The following is a 22,690-nucleotide window of genomic DNA, read 5'->3' on the forward strand; positions in this document are numbered from 1 at the left end:
AAAATAACGACAGTAACTGTGTCCATTTTGTGGGGTTATTACATGGATTAAGTGAGATAAGACTTGCATGGCCTCACCCTCAAAATGCTTGTACACACTAAATGGGTCCCACACTGTGCTCAGCATTTCCAGGGTCAGAGATGAGCCAGACCAGGTCAGTGATCTACTGAGGGATTCCCAGCCCGCTCAAAGTAAACTACCATTTAGGAATTGAGGCTCGAAACAAGCAAATCTAAAAAAGTAGCAAAGACTGAGGATTGGTATGTCTGAGACTCAGGAAAGAGATTATTCAGGATATAAATGTCCTAGGAAGACAACTCTAGTGTGAGAAGGGCATGAGAGACGCTCAGTTAGTGTCTGGTGAATGACTGAACGAATGCTGGAGCGCCTCTGGGCCTGACCTTGTGTTGTGTGTTGATCTTACATCCTGTCACTTTGTTAAACTTCCTTATGAGTCCTGGTGGCTTTTGTAGATTCCTTAGAAATTTTTGCATATAGATCATGTTGACTGCAAATAAAAAGTTATACTTTTTCCTTTCCCCCGGGTGTCTTTTATTTGTTTATTGGCTAGAACCTCTTGAATGATGTTGAATGGTAGTGGTGAAAGTGACATCCTTGCCTTGTTTCTGACCTTAAGTGGGAAGCATTCAGTCTTTGACCAGTAAGTGTGGTGTTAGCTGTAAGCTTTTCATAGATGCCTTTCTCAGGTTGAGGAAGTCCCCTTCTATTCCTAGTTTGTTGAGAGTTCTTATCAATTTTGCCAAATGCTTTTTCTGTGTCTATCAAGATGATCGTATGATTTTGTTCTTTATTAATATAATGGTGATTAATATGATGGTATTGATTTTTCAGGTATTAAGTCAACCATTTATTCTTGGAATAAACCCTCTTGGTCATGGTGTATGTGCTTTTTATTTGTTACTGGATTTGGTTTCCTGATTTGTTTAAAAAATGTTCGTGTCTGTGTTTGTAAGGAAAATCGGTGTGTAGTTTTCTCTTGATGTCTTTGTCTGGCTTTGATATCTGGGTGATATTGGCCTCATAAAATGAGTTGGGAGGTATTCCCTCCTCCTCTGGTTTCTGAGTTTGTGTAGAATTGGTATTACTTCTTTCTAAAATGTTTGATAAAATTCACCAGTGAAGCCATATGGGCCTGGGCTCTTTTTGTGTGGGGGAAGATTTTTAATTACTAAATGAATTTTTTAAATTGATATTGGCCTGTTCATATTTTTATTTCTTCTTGAGTCAGTTTTGGTAGTATGTGTCTTTTTAGCAATTTCTTTCATCTAACCAAAACCAAAAAACCAAACCCAGTGCCATTGAGTTGATTCCAACTCATAGCAACCCAATAGGACAGAGTAGAACTGCCCCATAGAGTTTCCAAGGAGCATCTGGTGGATTTGAACTGCTATCCCTTTGGTTAGCAGCCGTAGCACTTAACCACTACGCCACCAGGGTTTCCTTCTTTCATCTAAGTTGTCTAATTTGTTGGCATAAAGGTGCTCATAATATTCACTTATAATCCTTCTCATTTCTATAAGGTCTGTAGTTATGTCCCCCTTTCTTACCTGACTTTTGGTAATTTGTGTCTTCTCTTTTTCTTGGTCAGTCTAGCTAAAGATTTATCAATTTTGTCCTTTTCAAAGAACTAACTTTAGATTTTATTGATTTCCTCTATTGTTTTCCTATTTCATTGGTTTGCACTCTGATCTTTATTATTTCTCCCTATATTTTGGGTTTGGTTTGTTCTTTTTCTAGCTTCTTGAGGTTGAATCTTTGTCGATTGGTTTTAGCTCTTTCTAATGTAAATATTTAAAGTTATAAATTTCCCTCTAAGGACTGCATTAGCTTCATCCCATGAATTTTTAAATGTTGTATTTTCATTTTCATTCTTTGACTCATTGATTACTTAGAAGGGGTTGTTTAATTTTCATATGTTTGGTGGAATTCCCAGATTTCTTCATGTTGTTGATAAACATAAGCAATGACTTATGGAGACCCCATGTGTGTCAGAGTAGAATTGCTCTCCAATATAATGGAGTTTCGATGGCCGCTTTTTGGGAAGTAGATCACCAGGCCTTTCTTCCGAGGCACCTATGAGTGAATTTGAACTGCCAATCTTTTGGTTAGGAGCTGAGCTAGCTTTTAATCATTTGTATCACCCAGGGACTCCTGAATAACCCTATAGGTCAGCCTTATATTATGCCCATTTTACAGAGGAGGAAACTGAGGCCAGTGAGGGCAAGTGACTTGCTTAGGCTCACACCACTATTAATTGGGGATCCAGAATCCAAAGTCAGACATTCCAACTCCAGAGTCAGTGTTCTCAGCTAACTGCTTTCCTGCTGCTCACGTTCTTGCTTCTGTAATCCTCTTTTCTCCTTCCAGGTGAAGGCCTCAGTGAAAACTCCTCAGATCAAAGCCAACCCAGCTTCTCCCAGAGTGTCTTCAGTCAAAGGGGCAGCATCAACTTCTGGAAAAGCAATCACTACAGGTGTTCAAGCCAAACTGGTATCACCGGCTAAGGCCAGTGGGGCCAAAGCCACAAGAGAGTTGGGGCAGAGAGGAGGACGACCGAGCAGTGAACCCACCCCAGATAAGGGTCCCACACAGGTGGGAGTGATTTCTTTACAATTGTGCCATGGTTGGGAGCTTAACCTCAAAGGAACCATGCTGTTCACTTCTTTCTCCAACACTGCTATCTCCTTGCATTCAGGTAAAGCCGCCGATGAGAACCCCTCAAAGCAGTGCCATCTTGGTGCAGGGCCAGGTGTCTGTGCCAGCTGTGGGGAAGGCAGTGGCTGTAGCAGCCCCGGCCAAGACAGGGGCAGTCAGGGGGCCCCAGGAGGAGGACTCAGGGAGCAGCGAGGAGGAGTCAGACAGTGAGGAAGAGGCTCCAGCTCAGGTGAGGCCCAGGGGAGGGGCAGAGGGCAGCCCTGTGCTTCCCTGCTGGCAGACTGTGCCTCCTCCTCTGTGCCATGAGCCCCAGGTGTGCCTCAGGCTGCAGCTCCTGCCAACAGTTCGCATACCTTTGCCCGGTCAAACTCCTGTGTCTCCACACACACCTGCCCTCTAGACTCCCTCCCCTGATTCTATCCCTCTCACTACAGGCGAAGCCCTCAAGGAAAGCCCCCCAGGTCAAAGCTGCCTCAGCCTCCACCAAGGGATCCCCAGGGAAAGGGGCTGCCCCAGCAGCCCCTGGGAAGACAGGGCCTACAGCCACCAAGGCAGGGCAGCTGAAGGAGGACTCAGAGAACAGCAGCGAGGAGGAGTCGGACAGCGAGGAGGAGGCACCAGCAGCTGTGACACCCGCCCAGGTGAGACCTAATGAGGAGGCAGCTAGGTCTCCCAGCCACCTGCACCTGCTCTTCCTTGGTCAGAACTTGGGTTCAGGGCCAGGCAGGAAGGAAGACCACCAATTAAGGCCTTGACTGCAGGATCTCTTCCCCAACTGCTGTCCTCCATGTATCCTTAGGTGAAACCTGTTGTGAAAACCCCCCAAACCAACACTTCCCCCGTGACAGATGTCACAGGCACTCCCGTGTCTACCAAGGCCTCCACAGCACGAGCAGACACACCAGCCCTCTGGAAGGCTAAACCAGCAACTTCCACCAAGGCAAACAAGACGAAGAATCCAAAGATATCAGAGTTAGGGATGAGGAGGCTTGGTCTATGGTGCAGATGCCTCAGGCCCAGGGAAAGTAGAGGAAGTCATATCCCTCACCTGGGTTTTGGGGCCTCACCTGGGAAGGTGCAGCTGCCTAGGGAGGGCTCATCTGACTAATTGTGAAGATGGCTCTAGGGAATGGGAAGAGAAGGAATGAGAAGCCATCTTTGACCAGGACCATTTTCCCTCTGTTTCAACATGGTGGCTGTGTCCTACAGAAGTCCGGGGTAACAGACTCTAGTACATGTAGTGCCCAGGTAGAAGTGATAGATGGCAACTGACATTCAACCTTAGTGTCAGGAGAGACAGTAGGGAGTAGTGGCAATTAGGGCAAATGGAGAGCCCTTGCCCCATCTAGAGGGACAGCTCCTATCAGCTGGAGCTGATCGTGACCTTGTGGAAATGTACCTCAATGTGGCCAGGTCTTCCGTTTCTTAAGAGGAGCTGGAAATCCGGCACCAGGCCACCTGCCATCCTCTCCTAGGTTTCTGTTTTAAATTGGTTACTGTATCAGTGAGGATGTCCTCCGCTGCAGGAGAAAACCCAGTTCAAAAGAGCTTGAATGGTAAGGGGATTGACTATGTCACAATGCAAGAAGTCCCAGAGTAGGGTAGCTGTTGCTGTTGTTATGTACTGTCGAGGCAGTTCTGACTCACAGTGACCCTGTGTATAACAGGTGGCTATAAAGGCAGTTAGTTCAGCAGTTCAGTATTATTGGCAACCTGAATTTCTTCTGTCTTTATGTTCTAGCAGCCTCATTGTCACAGGAGGGCTGCTGTGGCTCCTGGAGAGCTAGGAGATCCCCCAGCCGACTTCCATTTAGGTCTCCTTGGCCAGACTTAGGGCACATGCTCCTCCTGCAAAGCCAGTCAGTGAGGAGGGGCCTGGCGTGCACATGATTGGCTGGAAGAAGGGATCACCTTTCCCAAAGCATGTGATAGGGGGTTTGTTAGCAAGGAAGACATGGGGGTATTGCCGTTGGGGAGGCAGCCAACAGTGTGCACTGTAGTTCCCTTTTAAACATTGGAAAATGACACGTACAGATCAGGGTCTTCTAGCCTCTCTTGAGAAATTAGAAGCTTGGGCAACCTGGGTCCCACTTTTCTGAGTGGAACTGCATAGTGAGAGGTGGAACCTTCGTGCAGGTAGGAAAGCACAGGGCTGCCCTCTGCCCCTCCTGGCATCACTAACAGTGCTGCCTTCTCACTGTCTGACAATACATCCTTGTTCTCTGAGTCCTCTTCCTCTGGCCTCCTGACAACAGTTCCCACCAAACCAAAAAACCGGTTGCTGTCAAGGAGACACCAACGCATGGTGACCCCACGTGTGTCAGAGTAGGACCGTGCTCCGTAGGGTTTTCAGTGGCTTATTTTTCAGAAGTAGATCGCCAGGCCTTTCTTTTGAGGTGCCTCTGGGTGAATTCAAACCTTCAGCTTTTCAGCTAGCAGCCGAGCATTGTTAACAGTTTGTACCACACAGGGACTTCTCTCACCAAGCCAGCCCCCTCATTTATGCTTGGCCTGGCAGGAGGGGATGGCATTCATTGGAGTGCTGTTAACTGGGAGTGTCACAACCAGGTGTGAGCTGTGCGTGGGCCACTTGATCACTCCTGCATCCTTGTCCCAGGCTGCTGTCACCTCTCCTTCAGGCCCTCAGCCAGCGGCACTCCAGCCATCAGGTTCTAGTTGCATCTGAGTCATAGGTCCGTTTCATGTTCAGAGTCAGCTCTGGAGAGAACATAGCCGGGGTGGAAGCCTGTGTTTCCAGTGGCTCTGGGGTGTGCTGGGCCAGCAGCTGCCCTCTGTGTGTGCAGGAAGGGAGAGCCAGAGCCCGTGAGGACCAGTCTTCCTGGTCCTTCAACTGTGCTCTCTTCAGCTAATGTCCCCCACTCCTCAATGTGCTTGTTCAGATCTTGTCCCCTCGGAAGGAGGATAACTGCAAACCTGCCAGAAGCAAGACCCTGGCCCCAGCACCCCCAGAGAAGAACGCAGAGGGGTCCTCAGAGAGCAGTGAGGAGGAGCTGCCATCAGGCCAGGTAGGCCGTGCCGGGGCAGCAAGCCTTTTGTGGATGAGGGCAAATGTGCCCCTGTGGAAAACCTTGCCTCCCTCCTTACATTTAAACAGCACTTCACAGTTTCCAGAGCTCTTTCCTATGTGTGAGCCGTTCTTCTTTACAGTAACCCCATGAGGTAGGGAGAATTGTGTAGTTGAACATACAGGCTTCAGAGCCAGACAACATAGGGTCAAATCCTGGCTTTGCCACCCAAACTCCATGACCCTGGTCAAACGCCGCAACCATGCTGAGGCTGAGGTGTTTTAGCTGTAAAATGGGGAATAACGGTGCCCTTCTCTTGCTGTGTACCATCCCCACCCAGTACGTGGTACCTGTTAACAGGAAACCAGGTAGTGTTGTTTCAGTTGACAAGAATCAAGGCCCTAAGAGTTGAAGTGGTTTTCCCAGATTCTCATGACCTGTAAGAGGCTGAGAAAGGGCATAAACAGTGACCCCTGGCTCCTGTATGTCCCTGTTTCCTGGTTGGAGCTGAGTGCCTTCTCTGCAGGGTCCACCAGGACCCCATAGGCCTCACCTGAGACCCTTGCTCAAGATCCTGCAGCACACCTTCCCATTGCTCCTCTGTACCAGGAGCTTAAAGCTCCAGCAGCCCAAGTCAGTCGGGCTGGCGTGGCCCAGGCCACTGTGTGAACCCCAGGCCGTCCCAGTGGCTACACTGCCCTTTGTCCTCCTCTAGCCTCAGGCCCCTGGAGTCTTCCACCAGGTTCCTCAGCCTGCCGTTCCCCTCTCAGGACCTAACCAGAGATACTGGAATCTTCCCACCCCCACAGGCTGGTGGGGGCCTTTAACTGTCTCCTCTTACATAGCACATATTACGTCCATATTGTTCATTCCTCAGGGCAGGCAACTGCTGCTTGTACCATTCCAGTGACGGGGTGCTCATTGCCTTTCTCTTCTCAACAGAATGTTGTTGTTGCATGCCGCTGAGTCAATTCTGATTCATAGCGACCCTATAGGACAGAGTAGAACTGCCCCATAGGGTTTCCAAGGCTGTAATCTTTTTTGGAGCAGACTACCACATCTTTCTGCCATAGAGCAGCTGGTTGGTTTGAACTGCCAACCTTTCAGCTGGCAGCCGAGCACTTAACCACTGCGCCACCAGGGCTTCTTAGTTCCGACTCATGGCAACCCTGTAGAACAGAGTAGAACTGTCCATAGGGTTCCCTAGGCTGTAATCTTTATGGGAACAGATTGCCAGGTCTTTCCTCCCTTGAAGCTGCTAATGGGTTTGAACCCCTGACCTTTCAGTTAGCAGCCGAGTGCCTTACTGTTGTGCCTCCAGGGCTCCTTCTCAACAGCACTGATTACAAAAATATTAATGAACAACTCTAGCTGACATTATTGGTCACTTACTGTGTGCCAGTCACTGTACTAAGCCCTACGCTTGTGTCACTCTGTGTAGTGCCCACAACAGCCCTGTGAGAATAGGTCTTTTTGTTATTCTCATCTTGAGGAGGGAATGAGGCTTGGAGAAGTCGAGTGATCTGTCGCAGCATCACGTAGCCTAATGGGCGGACCTGGCATGTGAATCCAGGCAGACCACCCTGACCCACCACCCGGCAGGCCCCCGACACCGGGGACTCTCTTCCCTGGGGAAGGAAGAAAGCAAGCAGGCGCGTGGGCCTCACCCTCTTTGTGGAGTCCTCTCTGAGTGGGATCTAAACAGCTGGGAGGGAGGGGGCTGCTTGTCTTTCTCTGCGGGGGCGGACTAACACAATTAAAATGAACATCATGCTTAAATTGAACCATTTAATTGGTACGTTAGTCCTGAAGATTCTGGAGTCCCTATTAAAAAAGAAGAAAGTCGGCAGTGTGCGCATTCCCCCAGGAAGACTCAGGGAAGACGGGCTCAGCCTGGGACTGCTGCAGCCTCCGCCTAACTGGGGGATTTTTAGCTCCTTAATCCCCGCTCTCTAATTATGATTATTACCGTCATTATGCATTTATCAAACACTTGTCTGTTGACAGGTTTCATTCTCTGTTTTTATTATTAGCCCATCGATGCTGGGGTGGTGGGCAGAGTCCCCAGGCTGGGAGGCAGAGGAAGGGATTATGGCTCCATTCCCAGGCCCCCTGACTGTGCCTCAGTCTCCCCACCTGCAGGAGGAGCCCACTGTCCTACGCTGAGAGACACTTCAGGGGGTTAGTCTCTGTCTCAGCCCTGTTAGTGCTGAGCGTACACCTCAGGCCAGGGTCTTTGCTGGGGCCTGGGCTGTGCACCAAATGAAAAAAGACATAGGCCCTGCTCTCAGAGCTTCAGGTCAAGTCAGAGAGGAGGGGACCTGTAAGAAACTAAACTGGGTTGTGAAATCAGGGGCCTAACATGTTCGATCCTGGAAAGAGCTCCTGCCTGGGGCCTAGAGAGCTCACTTCTTGTCCTGGCTCTGGCTCCAGTCTGCTGGGAGCCTTGGTGAGGCTGCTTGTCCCATGGCGGGTGCTAGAGAAGGATACTCATGGCAGCCTTCTCAAACCCGGGTATATGAGGATCCCTGGGGCTAGTTTCTCAGCCCTCTGGGGTGGGGCTGGCCCAGGACCTGTTAACCAGTCCCCAGGCAATTGTGGGAGAGTCTTGGAGCTCTGTCACCTTGGGTGCCTTTGGGCTGTGTCCTTTGCCTGGGGTCAGCAGCCCCCCACCCCCACTCTGCCCTGACTTGCTCGAATGAGGGCAAGGTTGTGCTGAGCTCCACTGGGACAGTGGGTGGTGGGTGCTGCCTGAAAGGCCCCCAAGGTTGGTTCCGACGTGGTGGGCCCTGCAGGCAGGTCAGGGTCCCTGGATCCTGAGGCTGCACAGCCCAGTGTTGTCCAGCCAATGGATGGTTTCACCGTTGCAGCCTCTGGTCAGTTTTCTCTGACCTCCCCCGAAGGAAGCCCTTGTTTGGCACCCCTGTGTTTACTGTGCTTTGCAGTTTCCAAAGTACAGTAGAACCCCTCCAGTGAGTGAGGCCAGGCTGGTATTACCAGCGTTCCGTTCAGCAAAAGGGGAAACTGAGGCTGAAGCTCAGGGGCTTGAGTACACAGTGAAGTCGTGGCTGAGGTGGCAGCATAGCCCACCTCCTTGAGCTCTGCAGACTGTCTTTGTGCTCCTGCCCCAAAAGTGTTCCTCAGTGGTCCCCTTGGGCCCCACCCTCTGTAGCAGGCCCCCTGCACCACCCTCCTCCCACAGCCCAGAGGCCGGGGTGGGGTGGCGTGGGCAGGTGGAGCTAGGAGAAGGAGACATTTGCTGCTGAGCTGCTTTTAACATCCCGAGACGCTATTGTTTGCCTCGGTGGGTTCGTTGCCTCTCTTGGTCCCCAACAATCTGTTCCTCTGTCTTCTCGCATATATATAGATCCCCCCTCCCTCAACTGTACGCCTTCTCCCACTTCCCATCCTTCTCTCTTTCATCATGCGGGAAGGAAGGCTCTGGAAGTGGCAGATCAGAGCAGCCGTGGAGGAGGCAGTTTGACAGGGCTAGGAAGGGCCTAAGCCCAGCAGAGCTCCCACCCTCAAGCCCGCACCTTTCCTTTACCTTCTACTTTACCTCTGTCTGCATAGCACGCTGAGGGGGCAGGGAGGTGGGAGGTGGACAGGACGATGCAGAGGACAGAGTCTTGGGTTCCACTTGGGACCCTGCCCCTCTTGACCTCAGGCAGCGCCCTTATTTTCTGGCCCCACCTTTTCCTACTGGCCAGAGAGGGAGCAAAACTTGCCACCAGATCTGACACTGGGGACTGGAAAAGTAGACTTCCCCACTTCTCGTTTGGTGGGCTTTTTGAAAGGTTGCTGTGAGTATATAGGAAACAAAGAGAGGCCCTGCTCTGCAGTGGGCTTGTCACCGGAGCCGGCTTCCCACTGCCTGGCCTGTGGGATACCAGGGAGCTGCTGCTGCTGCTTTTTCTTTTAATGTTTTATTGGAAAATTGAAAATATACCCAAAGATAGAATAGTATAACAGCCCCTGTGTACCACAACTTTTACCAATCCGTGACCAGGCACATTTCATCCAAACCCCTGCCCACCACTCACTCCCCCAGCATCCCAGATTCCTTTGAAGACAGTCCCAGGCCTATCCTCAGCATCCACCAGGATTTCAGTTGTGCAATTCTAAATGAGAACACACCCCCTTTTTTTGTAAAGCATAACCATAATACAATACCACACCTAAAAAACTTGACAGTGCTTTCTTAAATCACCTACCCAGTCTTTGTTCCCATTTCCTAGGTAATGATTCTTATCCTTGATGCTTTCAAATGGGAATCCAAGTGAAGGCCACACAGTGCCTTGGTTATTAGTCTCTCAACTCTGTTAATTGATTGCTCCCTACCCTCCCCCCTGCAGTTTACTTGTTGAAGAAACTGGGTCACTGTCGGTGGGGGAAGCATCCTGGGCCTCACCCCAGGAGTGCTGCATCTGAATCTCTGGGGTGAGAACTAGATGGCTATCAACACTGACCAATCTGACCAGGGGCACAATAGATGATCCTGGTTAGAATGGGAGAAAAATACAGAACAAAACTCAAATTCTTTAAAAAAAAAAAAAAAGGCCAGACTAACTGGACCACCTGAGACTGTCACCCTGAGACGTTCTTTAAACCTTGAACCAAAACTGTCCCAAGATCACCTTTTAACAGAAAAGCAGAGTAACCCACAAAATAAAGAATATTACCCATTAGATCAGTGCTTTACTAAAAACCATCCGTATGAGTCCAAAAGGTCAACATTTAATCCAAAGCAAAGACAAGAAGATAAGGGGGCAGGGAAACTAAAGTACTGGAAAGGAAACAACCAGAACACAATGAGAATGTGGACACGATGTGAGAAATGTAACTAATGTCATTGATCAATTTGTGTGGAAATTGTCAAAGAGGAACCTAATTTGCTGTGTAAACTTTCACCAAAAACACAATAAAATATTATTTTAAATAAAGACTCTGGGGTGGGGCACCTAGGTTGGTAACAGCTCCCTGGGTGAATCTGACATCACCACCAGTCAAGGGGAGACACTGCTGAGAGCAGGCCTGCTCAGCAGGTGTCCGACTGCAGTCAGCAGAGGAAAGAGCACTGAATCACGGTTCTGGCCCTGGCTCCGCTTCCACTGGGCTATGTGAGCTTGGGCCACTCTCTTCTCTGGAGTTCCAGTTTTCCAATAGGTATAATAGACGTGGTACTGCTGACCTCAGGGGTTCACTGTGAGGGTAGATGGGCCCCTGTGAACTGTGAAGTGCTGTGCTGGGGCCTGGCAGGTGGGTGGCATGGGAGGGGGCTGGGAGTGCCTTGGGCAGCTAGAATAGTCTTTGACTTTGTTCAGCTGCCCCAAGTGCTTTGGACCCCTTGCCTTGTAAAACCGTCCCCCACCCTCACCTCCCCTTCCCTGGCCAAGCCTTTAATCACTGCGGGGGTGTGTTTTGTTTTTGTTTTTCAAGGTGATTAAACCCCCTCTGATTTTTGTCGACCCTAATCGTAGTCCGGCTGGCCCAGCTGCTACCCCTGCGCCAGCCCAGGCTGCGGGTGCCCCAAGGAAGGCCCGGGCCTCGGAGAGCACAGCCAGGAGCTCCTCCTCCGAGAGCGAGGATGAGGACGTGATCCCAGCCACCCAGTGCTCCACTCCTGGTGAGCGCGGCCTGTGGCGCGGTGCTTCACTGCCTGAGGCCCAGAGGGAGAGGGCCCTGGCCCGGGTCACACAGGAGACTGTTGGCCAGGAGGGGCTCGGGCCAGGTCTCTAGGCCTGCACTGCACTGCACTAGGATGCAGGGCTGGCTCAGGTGCGCAGCTCTGGAGGAACTCTTCCCAGGACTTCTCTGTGGGGGCTTTCAGGGCTGGAACCCCTACTGGTAGCTGGGAGCTATAGGGACCAGGTTTCTGCACAGCCTAAGGAAAGGCTTTGTAGCAACCGACTGAACATGAAGTGAGCTGTCAGGGTGGTAGTGAGTTTGCCGTCACTGGTGGCATGTAAAGCTGGTTAGATAGTCCCTAAGCAGAGATACCATAGGAGAGGATTACACATATCAAAAGGAGACAAGACCAGATTTGGGCTTTCTTCAGCTTCTGAGAATCAGTGATTTCACCAGTGGTAGCAGAAAAATAGTTAATGTTACTGCTATTATAATGCTTTTTATGAGGAAATAGTACTTGATCTTGGTAGGACAATTAAGAAATACATATTCACACACAAAAAAATTGCCTGTAATCTTGCTACCTAGCATTACTACTGTTAGCATCTTAGAGCAGTTTAACTTTACAGAAGCCTAAAGCATACATGTGTTTTTCTAGTGAAGTCACACGTCACAGTGTTCCGTGATCTTCACTTGCTGTGTTGTAAACATCATTCCTTTGGTCATGACATATTTACAGTGTGATTTCTTCTGCCTACAAAGTAGTCCTTTGGGCGGACAGACCCTAGTTTATTTAACCAGCACCATGTTGGAGGCAGCTGAAGGCTGTTCTTCGCTGTCATAGACAGTGCTACAGTGAACATCCATGCCTGAGCTTTTGCACATGGCCGGCCATGAATCTTCCGAGGGACTGTTCTAAATTCAGGAATGTCTCCTTGGCCACCCATGTGCCAGCACCTTACTCATGAGCCATGGCCTGGCCAGCCGAGAGAGGGGACCTTGTGGAGGATTGAAGGATGGCCGGGGGCGGGGGGTGGTGATGAGGAGAAAGCCTGGGTCATGGCCCAGCAACTGTTTGATTGCCCTGCACCTCGGTTCCCTCATCTGTAAAATGGGGATTGTGAGAGCTGCTAGGAAGGCTTGGGCATGGGGATTAAAAAAGTTTTACCTGCGTAAGTGCTGAGCACTGTGCCAGGCCCTGGGAAGGGCTGAAATGGGTTTTACTGCTGCTGGGGAGGCCCTGGGACTTCTGTGCCCTGACATTTCCCCTTCCCACCCCATTTCAGTCATTAAAACCAACGTGGTAGCCAGCAGCAGCAAGGAATCCAGAGGAGTGGCGGAAGGCAAGCAGCAGAAGGTGCCAGCCCCTCAGGTACGTGGGGGCAGGACAAGGCTGTGCGGGCCGTGGGGCCTCCCCACTCTGCCCAGCCTTACCTGCTTGCTACGCGTGGCCAACCCCTCACCCAGAGGTGGCTGCCCCACGTGGTACTCCCTTCTGCTGGAGTTGTCAGGGAGCACAATCGGGAACGCGGCATCCTTGACTCTCCTTTAGGTTTCCCAGAATGGTCAGGCTTCTGATGGGGTTTTTCTCTCTCTTGGTTTTGAAATGCCATAACAAAAGTTGTCCTTTAGAGATTTGTAATGGTGACTTGTTAGCGTTCTTCCCAGCCTAAACCTAAAAGCCAGGCAAGGTAGAATTACCGGCTCAATGTTCAGGTGATAAAACTGAGCGCCCCCCGCCAGAGAGGGTTGTGTCTGTTTTCCATCCCACTGAGAGGGAGAAGTTCCCCACCTCTCCCCCTGCTTCTGAGCACCCAGGAGAGCACTGGGGCTGACTGTAGGGGGAGTCAGGCACCCCCAGCTCAAAGGGGCTGGTGTACCACCCACTCACTGGGCTCCCATGAGCTGAGCATGGGTGCTGGGAGGGTACTGCTCCAGAAACCTGCATCCATCTGGCCCTTCAGCCAGCAGGTGGTGCTGAGACTGCTCGTGTCAGCACAAGGCAGGCTGGGTCCCTGTCCTCATTAAGGACAAACGGGGAGGTAGCCATTCAACAAGAAAACCAAAAAAAACAAATACAGTACTCACCAAATGCGGTAGGTGCTTTGAAGGAAACAGAGAATAATGGAGTGACCCTAGGCCAGGCTCCGTCTACCTAATGCCCATTTCCCAGGTCAGGATTTTGGGCCCTTCCTTTTCTCAGGGGCCCTGGGCGGTCCTGTCTACAAGGCACCAGGGTGGTCCCTATAGGGTGCTTTGGAAAGGATGGGCAGTGGGAGGGGTGGTCTGGGAACCAGCAGCACCAAGGGGCAGAGGGACCAAAAGCTGGAATGAAGTAGCAGGGGGCGAGGGGCCACAGCACACAGAACTGGCAGCCATGGTGAGGCCAGTGTTGCAACAGAAGGTCAGTGGGAAGCCTGGAGATTTTTGGCAAGGGGTCATGCCCAGTTTCATGTTTAAGTTCTCTCTCTGGCTGCTGGTGGGTGCAGGAAGCAGAAATGCCAACAGGGAGACCGTTTAGAAGGCTGTTGCAGCCACCAGGCTAGAGGCTTGTCCCTGCTAAGGCTCAGATTGGGTGGTGGACCCTGCTGAGCTGATTCCCTCCCCTGGGCTGACGGTTGCCTTTGCACCCTTTGAGGAGGAATATCAGTAATTCATAACCTGGAGCCTGGCACCCATTTTCTACCCAGGTGGTGGCATTGCCCCGTTGCCCACCTCACAGCCCCCTGCCCAGCCCCATGGCTCCTTCTGCCTGGGTCCCCTCCCCACCGCCAGCCAGGCAGGATCTGACCAGGGTGTGGCACAGATGACATCCCCAGGACCCCTGAGTCTTATTAGGGTGCCTCTTGCTGTCCACAGGTGACAAAGAAGAACCAGGCTTCCCTTCCACTGACCCAGGCTACGCTGAAGGTCCTTGCTCAGAAGGCCAATGAGGCCCAGCCTCCTGCTGCCAGGACACAGCCTTCAAGTGGGGTGAGCTTGGGGAGTAGGCAGTTTCGTGGGCAAGTCACGTCTGAGGCTGAGGGAGCAGATCAGGAAGTGCGGAGCAGGGCCGTCAGCTCTGCTCCCAGAGAAGGTGTGGGGGCATGTGATCAAAATCCACAGTGTGGGAGGGACAACAAAGGCAGGGGATTCATCCCAGTGCCACCACTCACCTGCCCTGTGACCTCAGCATGCACGTTGACCTCCTTGGGCCTCAGTTGCCCAGTCTGTAAGCAGGGATAATGGCACCCATTTTAGGGAGTTGTGAGGGGACAAAATGAGGCTGTGTGTGTGAAGGGCCTAACAGTGCCTGGCCCTTACTGAAGTGTTAGTAAACACCAGGTATTCTTTCCCCTGATATTTTCCTTCCACTCTTTCTCCTTGTACCAAATTAGGTGGGCAGTACTCTAGGAAAATCCCCTGTGCTGAGTCCCCAGAGCAGCCCTGTCCAGGCCAGAGGCACCAACAAGCCGAAAAACCCCAAGCTTCCTGAGGCCCAGCCAGTTGCAGCCACTGCCTCAAGACACCCCAAAACCAATGCCTCTCGGACCTCAGAGGACAGCGAGGAGAGCAGTGACAGCTCTTCAGAGAGCAAGCAGGATGCTGAGGGTGCCCAGAGGGCCAAGGTGGCACACAGGCCAGGTGAGGATGCCAGGAGGGAAGGCTCAGGTGGGCCTGGAAAGGGCTGAGAGGTAGCTCTGGGCTGTGGCCTCAGCTTTTACCTCGACTTGCTCTGAGACATTGGCCAAGTCTTCCCATACTGGCCTCGGTTTCCCCGCCTGTACAACCCCATGAATGAACAGCTGAAGTCTTGGGCAGTAGGGTGAGGAGAATACAGAGGGGGCAGAGGCCACCTGGACTCCCAACAGAATGCCATTGCTTCTGCAGTAGGTCCAACGCCCTCCGGAAGGGAGACCTTGGTGGAAGAGACCACAGAGTCCAGTGAGGAGGAGGTGGTGGAGCCTTCCCAGGTAACTGCAAGGGGGAGGACTGGCCACCTCAGGGGTCCTGGACCACCTGGTGTAGTCTCAGGCCAAGGCTATCCCCAGGTCAGTGGCCTAGGCTCTTCCTCTTCCCAAGGGCTCTGGGCACGGGTTCCTGCTGGGCAAGGTCCTGTCTGCAAGGCACCAGAGTAGTCCTGGTTCCCGAGGTGTGGCCCTATTTCACTCTGTACAAAGGGCTGACCTTGATTTTAGCTAATACCCAAACAAAAGCCTTCTTTTTATTTTAACGAATGGAATTTCTTTTAAGATTACTATCTGTACATAGCAAGTGCTAGTGATTTTCCATCTGTATTAAATGTATCTGTCTAAAATGTGATTTAATTAAAATAGTGCAGGAAACAACCCCAAAGGGCTGGCGTGCTGGGTGGTCCTCCCTGGGCCTCAGTGCCCACCCGCTCTGCCCCAACAGCCTTCCATACAGCAGGCCAGGCAGAGGCAGGGTGGGGTGGGGTGGGGTCTGGACCTCTTTCACACTGGGCTTCTTCAGTCTCTCCTCTCAGGTTATGTGACCCCTGGGGTGACCCCAGCCAATTCCCAGGCTTCCAAGGCCACTCCCAGGCCAGGCCCCAACCCCTCAGTTTCTTCTACTCTGGCCACCAAAGATGCCCTGGACGGCAAGATGGATCCAGAGTCCCAACAAGCAGTAGCCACCATGTCCCCTAAAACAGGTGAGTCGAGGACTGCAGGAGGGACACAGCAGGACACAGAGGGACAGTCCCACCAATATGGTCCTGTCTGCCACCAGGCCCTCTCTGAGTGGGGCCTTCTATCCCTTCATCAGACCTGAGGTGCTCATCAAAGTGTACGTGGGGCCCACCCCTAGGGATCTGACTCTGGTCTGGGACAGCCTGGAAGTCAGGGTTTATTCAGCCTGGGAGGATACTGATGACCCCTGTATTTGCGGAAACAGTACCCATTGACTTATGGAGGAGGCCTTGGCTCTGACAACTGTCCCTACTGGGATTTCTTCCAGCAAATGGTTGAGCTGGGCTCTTAGTGTGGGGTATAGGGACTTATAGGGTAGCTCAGAGAAGTCTGTGAGCCACATTTAGAGGAGTCTCCAACATGTGGAGAAGACCCCAGAGCCATGGCCTGGCTCCCTGGGCCTCTTGTGTCTTAACCATACACGGCAGGGTTGACACACATGGAAAATAGAAGCACAGGGTTTGGGGTGCAGACCAGAGTACATAGGATGCTCTTCGAGGTTGCAGGTCAGCAGCCCAGAACGTCAGCCATCCCAGAGCCTGTCAGAGTTAAAGAGACAGGTACTCAGCTAGGTACCCTGAGACAGCTCTTGGAGTTCCCCAGCCGTGGTGGTCTAGGGTGTTTATAGGCAGGAAGCACGGAGATGGGCAGTAGAGGAAGGGGTTACCAGGTGAGCTGTGCCCTCCTCAGCTTCCCTCCCCAGCCAGCTCCTGCTCTTGCAAAGAATCACCAAAGGGCCGAATTGGGCCTCATCTGCAGGAACAGGCTCCCAGAGCCCCTCTGCTCAGCCTGGCCGGCCCACCTCACCAAGCCCACCACAGCTCTGGAGCCAGAAGCTGCTTCAGACCCCACATTGGGGCTGGGAGCACTGTCTGGGGCCCATTGCACACTGCGGGGAGCAGCCCCCAGCCTTGTGACATGGAGGAGTCCCCAACTGGGCCCCTCAGGGTAGACACTCCAGGGCCACACCACTGGCCCACCATCCAGGGCCCAACATTGAGGAGAGTCTTCCGAGTCACCTAGGAAGTTAGGTGGCCTCAGACACTAACTACAGTCCCACCCTGTCCGTGGGCCTCTGCAGCAGCCTGCTCTTTGCTGGCTCAGGAGAGGAGTCAACTGCTCACTGACTTCCCTAGGCCTCTTCTCTCTGTGAGAGGCGGGTGCGACAGGGAGACATTTTAGTGGGGGCTGTGGAAGGTTTTTTTTACACGTGTAGTCAGCACACAATTATCAAAGGAGCGCAGAGGCGTGGAAAATTCTAAACAAAGGCTGCGCCAGAAGTGGCTCTGGCAGGCAGCGAACCTGCTTAGTCAGTGCCACGCGCATGTGCGCCTCACCCACAGCGCCTGGGCCATGGAGGGCCACGGGTACGCCGTGTGCAGGCGAACGTGAGCTGAGTATCTATGTGGCCTTCACTTATATTAAAAATCTAGGGTTTATAATAGGAAGACCCGCTTTCATCTAACTCCTCGTTTTACAGTGAATCTGAGGCCTTGGGAGGAGCCACGTCCTGGCCAGGGCCACATAGCAAGTTGGTGGTAAACCTAGGTCTTCTTCCTCCCAGTTCAGGACTCCTGACTGGATGATGCCATCTCCCTCCCATCGGCCTTTTGCTCACAGATCTCAGGCCATTTTATGAGCATCCTGGGGTCATTGTCCATCCCCAACCCCAACTTGAGTGGAGTTTTTAGTGTGAGGAGACAAAAGAGCTGTAAACTAGAAGTGAAGTTGGGATGTGACATGGGTAGAAAGGTGTCGGCAGAGTGACTACTGGGCCTCACTTTCTCCATCTGTATTGTGTACGAGGAGGTAGAGTCTGTCCCCAGACCTCCTTGGCTCTCACACACTTTGAGAGATGTGCCCACCAGATTTGTGACCCTGAGTGTTCTCTCCATAGGCAGAAGAGAAGCTGCTTCAGGCACCAAGCCTCAGAAGCCTCGGAAGCCCAAAAAGGGGGCTGTGAACACCCCAGCTTCGACACTGGCTCTACAGAGTGACATCACCCAGCGCCTCCTAAGTGAGGCCTGGCCCCTGAGTGAGGCCCAGGTGCAGGCCTCAGTGGCGAAGGTCCTGGCTGAGTTGCTGGAGCAGGAGAGGAAAAAGGCTGCGGATGCTGCCAAGGAGAGCAGCAAGAAGGCCCGAGCAGGCCTCAAGCGGAAGCTGTCGGGAGACCAGTTGGCTGCCGGAACCCCCAAGAGCAAGAAGAAAAAGAAGCTGGCAGCCGAGGGTGGTGGGGAGGGTGCTCTTTCCCTAGAAAAGGCCCCCGGGACTCTCAAGGGAAAATCAAAGAGAGACAAAGCGAGCGGCAACATCAAAGAGAAGGGGAAGGGATCTCCTGGCTCCCAGGAGGCCAAGGAAAAGCCAGAAGGGGTTCCAGGAATGGTGAAGGTGGAGGGTGGAGATGAAAGCAACCCAAAGAGCAAGAAAGAGAAGAAGAAATCTGACAAGAGTAAGTGACTGGCTCTAGCCCAGAGCTGGTGTCCCCACGCCCACGCTGAGGGGTGTCAGGTGCCACACTGGGGCAGGAGGGACCCTTGGCCAGTACCTGATCTCACCTGTCTCGTGTAGAAGGGAGAGGCTAGACCTGGTTTGCCCAGGGCCACGGGGGCAGATAGCAGCAAAGCGAGAACTGGATCCCAGAAACTTGGGCCAGGTGCTGGTGCTCACTTTGGGTGGCCAGAACCACATACTCTTAGCCTCAGCCCTCTCGGGTCTGAGCTCAGGATCTGGCCTCAGCAAGGACAGGGAATGATGGCTCCTTCCCTTCCAACCCAAGCCAGCAGATCTTGGAGGAATCCTTTCTCCAGCCAGCTCCCTGGATACAGAATGGCCAGGGAACCAGAAGACCTGGTGTTCATCCCCAGCCCCATTCTCTCTAGGCATCCAATTCCCAACCATTGTCGTGTTGGTCTCTGCCCTTGAGTCAGCCCCTAACTCACGGAACGTCATGCACAATGGGACAAAACATTGCCCAGCCTTTTGCCATCCCCATGATCAGTTGCTGATCAGACCGTTGTGATCTAGAGGATTTTCACTGGCTGATTTTCAGAAGTAGATTTCCAGGCCTTTTTCCCTAGTCCATTTTAGCCTGAAAGCTCTGCAGAAACCAGCATCACAGCAATACACCACATGAGGTGGGTTGGCCAGGAATTAAACTTAGTCTTCCACGTGGCAGGATAGAATTCTACCACTGAGCTACCATTGGCCTCCCATTCATCATAGCTGCCCCTTATGGAGCTCCATGCTACATTCTGCAAGCAGCAGGCCCTCATTTCACCGTCACACCAGCCCTGTGCAGTAGGTGGTGCTCATTCCCATTTTACAGGCAGGAAACCGAGACTTAAGGTCACAGAGCTTATAATAGGTGGAGACAGATTCAAACTCAGGCAGTACTGTCAAGCACCGCCCTGGGTGTTGTGACTGAGGTGAATGAGACCTAATAAGATGCCTAAAGAACCAGCTCACTCTAGAGCCAGCGGAGGCTCACCCTCAGAGCAGGACATGCAGGCTGCTGGTACGCTGAGCAATTTATCTGGTGACACTGGGTTTCCATTTACAGCAGGATGGAAAGTCTCCTTTTTAAATAGGTTTGTAAATGCTTTTTAAAAAATGAGTTAACTTAAGGAAAAATAGTCCAGGTAGTCCACAGATGGAGCAGGAGTCTTGAGGCAGCTCTCAGGCCAGGATGGCTGGTCACAAAGGCCCACTAGCCTGTGTTTTGGTGGCTTGCCATGGGTGGTGGGGAGAGTTGGAGACCCAGCATCTGGAGTGAGTTCTCGGTACCTGGGGCCCTGCCCCTGTGTATCTCCCAACAGTGACCCTACTGCTTCAGAGTAACATTTGCTGTTCAGGAAGTTTACTCTTTCTTTCTTCCCTCAGAAAAAAAAGACAAGGAAAAAAAGGAAAAGAAGAAGAAAACAAAAAAGGCCTCAACCAAAGACCCTGACTCACCAACCCAGAAGAAAAAGAAAAAAAAGGTACAGTAACTTCCTGAAGGATCTCAAGCTAGACAAGGGCTCCAAACCCAGTTGCCAGGGTGAATGTCATTGGCCCCATCCCACACGTGTCAGGCTGAGCCCTGGGCATGGGGCCAGGAGGCCCGCCTTCCTCTCTGGTACGCGGTGGGGCTTGTGAGTGGGACACATGAAGGATGAGCTGGAGGGCATGCCTCCGCCCCTGAGGAGGCCAAAGTCTGCATGTGACAGGCCATGAGTGACCCCATCCTGTCTGAGGTAGAAGGATGTTCTCAGGGGTTGCTGGTGAAAAGGAGGGGAGGGCAGGGAGAGCAGGTAGGCCATTGCAGGTTTCCAGGTAAGAGGAAACCTTACCGAGGATGTGTCTGCCCAGCTGTCCCCACCAAAAAACACATCTTCTTAGCAGTGTCAAGGCTGACCACCGGAACAAGGCTGTCTTCACAGCCTGGGCCTCAGCACCTCACACTCAGAGGTGTCCTCACCTCGGCCAGCAGGGGCCTTAGCTGGGTTTAGAAAAGCTGAACGTCCTACTGCTACAAAGTTCTGGGTTTCTTCCTCGAGGGCGTAGTGTGCAGTCCTGCCCTCGGTGATCCCTGCATACCCAGTGTCTTCTGGGGGAGCCACGAATGTTCAGTAGAGAACCACCACGTCCGGGGGTGGGGGCGGCAGTGGGTGGGGAGAGACTTCAAGTTACAAGAGCCTCTCACCCTTCTCCCCTCACAGAAGAAGACAGTGGAGCAGACCGCCTGAGGGGCACAGAGCGGCAGGTACGTTCTGGCCTGGGAACCCCTCACCAACCATCTGCACCCCAGGTGGGGTGGGAGGGCAGCTCCAGCATCCACAGTGATGCCAGAGAGCCAGTGGACTGGAGAAAGAGGTCTCATTCCTCAAGGTCAGTGGAGCAAGTCAAGTGATGCCAGGAGCCAGGGCTGCAGAATCGGAATGATCCAGGACAGTGATGGAAGATGCCACCTGAGCACTCCTGGTGCGGGCATTGTGTGTGCCTTAGGTGGTGGGCGCTGGGGGAGTGCCTGTTAGTGGATGAATTGGAGGCTCGAGGTCGGGCACAGCTCGGTCTCACCCTCACTAGCCATCCAGTTCCTTTTCCTTACGATCTGTAACTTTGGGGCATTTCCTCCTGGGAAGGAAGATGGTTTGCTGAAGACAGGCCATTCAATGGACCTGTGTGCTTCTGTGTAGAGGAAAAGCTCTGCCAGGTGTCAGGAAAGGGTTAACTGAGTGAGTCACCCAACCTCTCTGAGTCTCCATCTGCTCATGGGGAAATGGGGGTAGGTAACACAGAACCTCCCTCCTAGGATGGAGGTGAGAATTAAAGGCAGTTAAGCACTTAGCCCAGTTCCTAGGACACAGAAGTGCTGATAAATGTCAGCATGGTTACTGGATGCCCCTCTGCATCTGAGATGCTGGCTTCTGGTTTTGGTTCTCCTTGGTGAAGAGAGAAGTCAGGAAATCTTACATCTGGATATGCTTCCTCTCCCCAGGAATTTCTTAGCCAAGTGGTGACCGTTCCCGCACCTCTGGCCTCTGCCCACCATGACTTGGAACTGAATTTTAACTTCCCCTCCATCCCCAGAAGAAACCAGACTGTCCGCAGCCCAGGGGTGCTGGCCAGGCCAGTGAGCCCTGCAGAGAAGCTGGCCCAGGACGAAGTGTGCCAGCACCTGAGGCCTCCCCTCACCCCCAGCACACAAGACATCTCTCCAGACACAGGCCGCTCACAGAGATGTGTACAGTATATATATATTTTTTTAGCTGAGCTGCCCCTCCCTGCTCAGGCCCAACATGCCCGAAGGCTTTGGAACCTCCCATCACTTTGCTGTGCAGGCCCAGGAGGCCCAGCCTGTGACTTGGCCCGTGCCACTTGGTCTCCAGCTGATGCGGAGGCTTTGTCCTCCTTTTGTCAGTTTCTCCAAGTTTTGTTTTTTTTTTTTTTTTAAAGAACTCAGAAAATAAAAGGTTTGAAGGAAAGATACAAGTTCCCGTGCATGTGGGGCAAGTGCTGTGCAATTGATTTACTCTTGGCAAGGAGAGTCTGGCCGACGGGTAGAGGTGAACAAACCAACACTCAGAATTTGCTCTTGACTGTGTCGAGGCTCTGCGATACTGGGGTGGGTGGGGCACACAGTGCTGGAGGAAGCAGTCGGTGCAGTTGAGACGCAGCAAAGCACCCTGGGAGCTGGGGCAGCACGGAATTGAATGGAGAGGGCTTCCTGGAGGAGGTGGCATCTAAGCTAAGGGGGATTTTTCAGGTGGTCAGGTTTGGTTTCCAGATGCTACAGTCATGTGCAGAAACGGAAGGTGGCCTTATGAGCCACCTTTTGGTGTTAGGACTTGAGCTGGGGGCAGAGGGAGTGACCTTGTTGTGTGTGCAGGGTGTGTTGGAGTACTTACATAATAGGGAATAGCTGTGAGCAGACCCAATAGAAGCAGGAAAACTAGTTCAGCATGAGTTACCCTCACATCCAGGTAGGGAAGGTTCAGTGGTGGTGAATGCAAAATGTGGATGGACTTGAAAGATACCTAGGGGAGTTAACGTCTTCAGGATGTGGTGATGGACTGAGGAAGGGAAAAGCTGCCTCCCACTGACCCAACCCAGGGATTCAAAGGCCACTTCCTGGGGGCTAGTGCTTGGGCCCAGAGCAGTGTGGAGCGTAAGAAGGCGTGGAGCTTTCAA

The 22,690-nt window shown here is 52.3% G+C and overlaps 1 protein-coding gene across 8 annotated transcripts in view; it reads left to right on the plus strand.

The window, feature by feature from the left end:
- TCOF1 (treacle ribosome biogenesis factor 1) overlaps nt 1-21,995 on the plus strand; it is a 40,817-nt gene extending 18,822 nt beyond the window's left edge. For 6 of the 8 annotated variants that reach the window (XM_049874068.1, XM_049874070.1, XM_049874071.1 and 3 more), the window contains 14 exons: nt 2,389-2,613; nt 2,717-2,905; nt 3,111-3,317; nt 5,577-5,702; nt 11,142-11,328; nt 12,617-12,702; nt 14,190-14,303; nt 14,708-14,954; nt 15,201-15,283; nt 15,804-15,984; nt 17,919-18,470; nt 19,901-19,998; nt 20,719-20,762; nt 21,498-21,995. In XM_049874068.1, coding sequence (XP_049730025.1) covers nt 2,389-2,613; nt 2,717-2,905; nt 3,111-3,317; nt 5,577-5,702; nt 11,142-11,328; nt 12,617-12,702; nt 14,190-14,303; nt 14,708-14,954; nt 15,201-15,283; nt 15,804-15,984; nt 17,919-18,470; nt 19,901-19,998; nt 20,719-20,745 — 2,322 coding nt within the window. In that variant the 3' untranslated portion in view covers nt 20,746-20,762; nt 21,498-21,995. Of the gene's footprint in view, nt 1-2,388; nt 2,614-2,716; nt 2,906-3,110; nt 3,318-5,576; nt 5,703-11,141; nt 11,329-12,616; nt 12,703-14,189; nt 14,304-14,707; nt 14,955-15,200; nt 15,284-15,803; nt 15,985-17,918; nt 18,471-19,900; nt 19,999-20,718; nt 20,763-21,497 lie in introns of those variants that run through there. The other 2 variants (XM_049874069.1, XM_049874075.1) reach the window with 2 other exon arrangements.
- The last annotated feature ends 695 nt before the right edge of the window (nt 21,996-22,690 follow it).

Source organism: Elephas maximus, chromosome 2, assembly GCF_024166365.1.
Source record: "Elephas maximus indicus isolate mEleMax1 chromosome 2, mEleMax1 primary haplotype, whole genome shotgun sequence".
NCBI classification, from domain to species: domain Eukaryota; kingdom Metazoa; phylum Chordata; class Mammalia; order Proboscidea; family Elephantidae; genus Elephas; species Elephas maximus.